The sequence below is a fragment of the Loxodonta africana genome, chromosome 18 (assembly GCF_030014295.1).
Source record: "Loxodonta africana isolate mLoxAfr1 chromosome 18, mLoxAfr1.hap2, whole genome shotgun sequence".
In the NCBI taxonomy this organism is placed as follows: domain Eukaryota; kingdom Metazoa; phylum Chordata; class Mammalia; order Proboscidea; family Elephantidae; genus Loxodonta; species Loxodonta africana.
In genome coordinates, this window is record NC_087359.1 from 24,087,049 (window position 1) to 24,093,048 (window position 6,000).

Consider the following 6,000-nt stretch of genomic DNA (forward strand, 5'->3'; position numbering starts at 1 on the left):
CTATATTGGGACAGCAATTTGAGTAGGATGGGGGAGGGAGGAAGAGGTATGAAGCTTCCTGGAGAATAGACCTAGATCTCCACTCTACTTGGGAAACTTTAAGAAGCTATATGGTGTCACCGCCTGGTTGGAACATGATGTCCAAGATCAAGTGTTCACCTTAGAAAAGTAAGGTGGAAGGTGCCTTTAGCAAATCTCAAATTTTCACCTGGGCTACATCTACTCAAGAAGTCCTGGGGAGGTGTAAATGGTAAATGCACTTGGCTGCTAACTGAAAGGTTAGAGGTTTCAGTCCACCCAGAGGTGCCCAGAAGAAAGGCTTGGTGATCTACTTTTTAAAAAGTCAGCCGTTGAAAACGCTATGGAGCACAGTTCTACTCTGACATGCACACTGGGTCACCATGAGTTGGAGTTGACTCGATGACAACTGGTACACCTAGTCACTTCCATCCAAGGAGCCAGAGGCACTAAATTACCTGGGTCAGACCTTCCCATCCCCAGTTCTTCTTTGAATTACTATGGATTCAGCCAAGGCTTTTCACTAACACAAGATAGACTCTTATTTATAGAAACAAAGACCAGAAAGGTGTTTTCAGTCAGTTCACATCTGCCATAGGTGGTATCAGCCTCACTCTGTTCTCCTTCCAGGTACTCCCCTCTGATGGTCTACAAGTTGCCGGTGCAGGATGTGCGACCTTTATCCCAGGCTTTCTTCAAATTAGAGCAGGGTAAGAGCTGTGGTTTGGAAATAAGACCCTGGAAAGCAGATAATTCCGAGTAATGAAGTAATCCAGATACATGACAAAATGAAACATGACATAATGTGCAAAATTTAAAAGTTAAACACGCTAATTGAACTTTAGGAGCACAAAACCAGGGAGGCAGAGAGAGTCTGTGTGTATGTGCACGTGGGGAGAGGGGTATGGAGTGATTTTACTTTCATTTTGTGAGATTTTTTATATATTTGTGTGCATGTGTTGTGTGTCCCACGCACACATGTGGGTACAAAATAAGTCAAAACTCAGTTATATATTCATTGAACGACAATACCTTCCTTTAGCTCATAAAAACTAAAATAAACCTGCTGCTGTCGAATCTATTCCAACTCATAGCAACCCTGTAGGGAAAAGTAGAACTGCCCCATAGGGTTTCTGAGGAGCAGCTGGTGGATTCGAACTGCTGACCTTTTGGTTAGCAGACGTAGGTCTTAACCACTGTGCCACCAGGGCCCTCTTTAGCGCATAGATACATGGAAATAAAAATTAAATTTTATGTGGATTTGCATCTTATTTTATTGCCTTAAGCTTAAGCTTAAGAAACTGACATCCTGTCTGGCCATCAAAACAATCTTCTTGAACCTGTCGCACTTTAAAAGGGACCACCTGTCACCAGGGTCACGTTTTCCTTGCCATCCCTAGCCCATGATCTCGGCTACTCTGAGCCCCCTTCCTGTGCTATTTTCACCTCACTGCTCAGTGGCATCTTTGCTGGCTTGTCATCTGCCCTTAGGAAGAGACTCAGGTCTCCCGGTTCTAGAAAAGACTGTTCTGACTCTGGCTGAGAGCATCAGTGGTCACAGTGACGCATCTTTTTTCCATTCCCTGATTGAGCTGAGCACCTCAATTTCTAGGTCACATGTCCCCAGACTGGCTCTGTGGCCACTACTGGCCAGGATGGTCGGTGGTGTATTTCCAGAGCTGGGTTCTTATCAGGGCTCTACCTGCCCTTCCCAGTCCATTCTGGCCAATGAGAAGGGTTTCAGCCAATTAGAGGAAGCTGCAGTGGCTTCTGGAGAGAGGCTCACGAGGATATCTACTCCCTAGAAAACCACAAACGTCTTCCTTTTACTGTTCTGGTGTTTCATTTTTCAAAATGTGCCTTCCTCCCACCTCTTCCTGTTGCTGTGCCCAGTGTGCGAAAATGCTGGATCAAGTGCAGGGCAGGAAGCCTTCTCGGCATTGCTTTCTCCCTTAAATCCAGGTCTGAAACCCTGTGCCACATGGAAGCATAACCCAAACACTTTCCTCCAAAACCTAAATGCATGCATTGGTATATTTTTAACTGAATGATGTTTTTTAGGCCACCAACAATTATCACTTTAACCTGTTTATTTAAGATTTTAAATATTACATGTACTATATGCTGACTTATCAGACCGCCTAGATATAAAAATACATGAACCTCTAACATAAGCTCATCCTTGTGCAGTGAAGCAGAGCTTCGACCTGGAGGAGTACAGCCTGTCTCAGTCCACCCTGGAGCAGGTGGGTCATTTGAGTTACTTTATATCAGCTACATGACTGTAATGGATTCATAATGCAATTTTTCCTGCTCACTTGGAGCTACAGAAGATTGCGTGACCTTCTGAGCCCTCTATTCCCTTCAATCCTTTCAGGTTTTCCTGGAACTTTCCAAAGAGCAGGAGCTGGATGATTTTGATGAAGAAATTGATGCCTCAGTGAAGTGGAAGCTCCTCCCCCAGGAAGAGCCGTAAAGCCCCCCAATGCTCAGTGATGCTGTTTAAACCTGTGGTTGCTTTTTTTAAGACATTTATTTTTATATCATTAATGTCCTATTTTTAGAAACTACATTATAAACACTGAAATGGTTCTTCATGATGTCATAGTTATAATGTTATGATTTTATTCGGAAATACTGGAAAGGTTCTTGGTGGGGTGGGAAAGGAGGAGTGAGCGCCGGGGAAGTACAGTGGGCCACCGCCAGAGCCACCTGGTGGGCAGACCTCCCAGTCACAGCCTCTATGTCACTGCAGATCACCCAGATCCATACGTCTGTATAATGCTGAATAAATAAGTTTTCTTTTATGAGATTATTTAAGTCTCTGAGTCTGATAAATGTTGTTTAATTTTTTTAATTGAAACTTTTAAACATTTTTTTTTCTAACCTAGACTGAGAAGTCCATATATTTACTCTTCTGGAAGTTTAATACTGAGTAAAGCTGATATTTTAATAAGACTTTAAGTGACCATGTCAAAAAGTATCATACTTTTTAAAAGTAGATTTTAGTGTGTTTTCTCATGGCTCACCAGTTGCCGTCAAATCAGCTCTGACTCATGATGACCTCATGTGTATCACAGTAGAACTGTGCTCCTTAGGGTTTTCTTGGATTTAAACTTTATGGAAACCGGTCTCTAGGCCTTTCTTTCGTGGCACTACTGGGTGGGTTTGGACTGCCAACTTTTTGGTTGACAGCCAAGTGTGTTAACCATTTGCGCTACCCAGAGATTTCTTCTTATGGCTAAAAGCACTAAAACTGTGTGAGTCGTAATGCCTGATATCAATATATTTGATAACATATCCACCTGATAACACTATCAATGATGTAGATACTGTCTGGAAAACTAAAAACTTGTTATGGAATTTGTTGTACTTTTTTTTAATTCTGTAAGGCAACTAAGTCCCATTTTCATTGTATTTTTAAATCTAAGCTTTAGACATTCCTGGCTTGTAACTGGTCTTTTATGACATTTGCCACTTGGTCTCAGAAAGTTGATAAATGTGGCAACAGATCAAATAGCCAAGTAGGTAGAAAATGTAAAAAAAATCTCACATATAGCATATATGTAGTTTTGAGATATGTTTTCTATTTCATGTGTTTCTTGACTAAGTGGCCTCCTGTTTACATATCCCACTGATAACATAAACTGGTTATAGATATTGGACTTTCAAGCCATCACGGTAGGTCCTTAAGTTACACTAGCATTGGGACTAATGTTTTGGGCATTGCCCTAAATATTACCTTTGTGTGCCAAGTATAATAATTCCCAATTTCAGTTACTTCCTATCACCTACTTTTTGTGTTTATCACTGTGAAACTGATTAACCAGTGTAGAGAATAATACTCAGATTCCTGTTAGCTTGAGTAGAAGGTGACTTATCTCATTCACCTTTTGTATTACTATAGAACGATGTTGGGATTTGGAACACCAGGATATCTAAATATGAGTTGTTCTCTAGGTGTGTGATCAAGAGTAAATCCCACAACCTTGCCAAACTTAGTTAATTCAATTATTAATGCAAGGATTCCCAGACACTAAACTGTTCTCATTTTTAGATATGTAAATCAATGATCAGAGGATAAGTAACCTAACCAAGATCATACAGTTGGTAATTAGCCCATCCAACATCCAACCAGATCTGATGTTAAAGCCCACAATCTTCCCATGACACCAAGCTGCTTCAAATAATTGCTGAGTCCTGGACTGGGAAGGCAGTTCAGTTTCTTTTTTCCTTCAGCATTCTGAATGTGTTGTTCCAGTGTGTCTTCTAACCCGCTGCCATTGAGTCAATTCTGACTCACAGAGACTCTATAGGCCAGAATAGAACTGCCCCAGTAGGTTTCCAAGGAGCGGCTGGTGGATTCAAACTGCCAGGCTTTTGGTCAGCAGCCCAAGCTCTTAACCACAGCGCCACCAGAGCTCCACTGTGTCTTATAGTTTCCACATACTTTGATGAGAATTCAGCTATTACTGTATTTTTACACAAATAATGCGTGCCTTCTACATTTGTTTGCCAACCTTGCCCTCCCACCATGAGATATTTTTGTAAGCACTCTCTGCTAGTTTTCTTACAGCAACATGTTAAAAAAAAAAAAAAAAATTGGTGTAGCGGCACTTCTGAAAATACCTCACAGGGGCAAGGGTGTGGTTGGCAAACAAACATAGAAGGTGCATTATTTGCATAAAAAATACAGTAATCTTACCATTGTCCCTCTAGATGCAACAAGCAGTTGAGATTTTCTCTTTATCTTTTTTTTTCTTTTAAGTAATTACTGTATTTTCGGTGAAAGTTTACACAGCAAATTAGGTTCTCATTTAAATTTTCTACACAAATTGTTCGGTGACATTGGTTACATTTTTCACAGCGTGTTAACATTCTCATTATTTCCGTTCCAGTTGTTCTCTTTCCAGTAATCTAGTTTCCTTGCCTCTTTGCCTTCTCATCTTTGCCTTAGAATAAACAGTAACTATTTTGTCTCATACAGATGATTTTTTAAGTAACAGTACTCACGTGTGATATTCTTTATTTTATGAGCCAATCTATTATTTAGCTAAAAGGTGACCTCATGGAATAGTTTTGGTTCAAAGTTTAATGAGTATCTCAGGGCGATAGTTTCATGGAGTCCTCTAATCTCAACCAGTATAGCAAGTATCGACTTTTTAAGAATCTGAGTTCTGTTCCACATTTTTCTCCCATTCTGTCAGGACCCATGTATTGTGTCCCTGATCAGAATGGTTGGTGTTGGTAGCCAGGCACCATATAGTTCTCCTGGTCTCAGCGTAGATAAGGCCTTAGTTCCTGTATACAATTAGTCCTATAGACGAGTTTCTTCTCTGAGTCATTTGTTTCCTTCTTCCTTTTTTACTTCGGACGAATAGAGACCAATAGATGCATCTTTATCTTTGTCTTTCTGTAGTTTGATTATGAATACAGAAGTGTATTTCTTTGTGCTTATCCTTCTTGAAATTTGTTAAGGTTCTTGGCTGGGTAAATCAATGGTCTGGTACTTTTCTTTGTTTTTATTTTTCCCTAGTTGTGCAGAAAGTATAAAAAAAAAATTGTACTAGAGGAAAAAATTCAATTAAAATAAATTGATTCCTATGACAGAAGTAATACCCCTGGCTAATGGATGAATATTTTCAAATTTTTAACCAGGTGGGTTGACATCAAGGAACAAGACCCCTGTCTCCCTTCTTGGTCCAGTTTCCATACTTTCAATTTCTTTCCTGCTGACATGTTTATTTCTTCTTCTCCCCTCTAGTCGTATACCACTTTCAAAGCTTTCTCCAAGACTTTGTTGAATTAAAACTATAGGGGATTATTTTTTCCCACAATTAAAATATCCTGCAGATCTGGATTGGGCGGCGCCAAGATGGCGGACTAGGTAGACGCTACCTCGGATCCCTCTTGCAACAAAGACTCGGAAAAACAAGTGAATTGATCACATACATAACGATCTATGAACCTGAACAAAAAACA

At 40.2% G+C, this 6,000-nt stretch overlaps 1 protein-coding gene across 3 annotated transcripts in view; it reads left to right on the forward strand.

The window, feature by feature from the left end:
• The window catches only part of LOC100663640 (ABC-type organic anion transporter ABCA8), a 117,355-nt gene extending 112,806 nt beyond the window's left edge, over positions 1–4,549 (forward strand). For 2 of the 3 annotated variants that reach the window (XM_023556954.2, XM_023556955.2), the window contains exons 36-38: positions 649–728; positions 2,209–2,264; positions 2,396–4,549. In XM_023556954.2, the coding sequence (XP_023412722.1) occupies positions 649–728; positions 2,209–2,264; positions 2,396–2,494 (235 nt within the window). In that variant the 3' untranslated portion in view covers positions 2,495–4,549. The remainder of the gene's footprint in view (positions 1–648; positions 729–2,208; positions 2,265–2,395) is intronic. The other variant, XM_010596996.3, reaches the window with a different exon arrangement.
• The last annotated feature ends 1,451 nt before the right edge of the window (positions 4,550–6,000 follow it).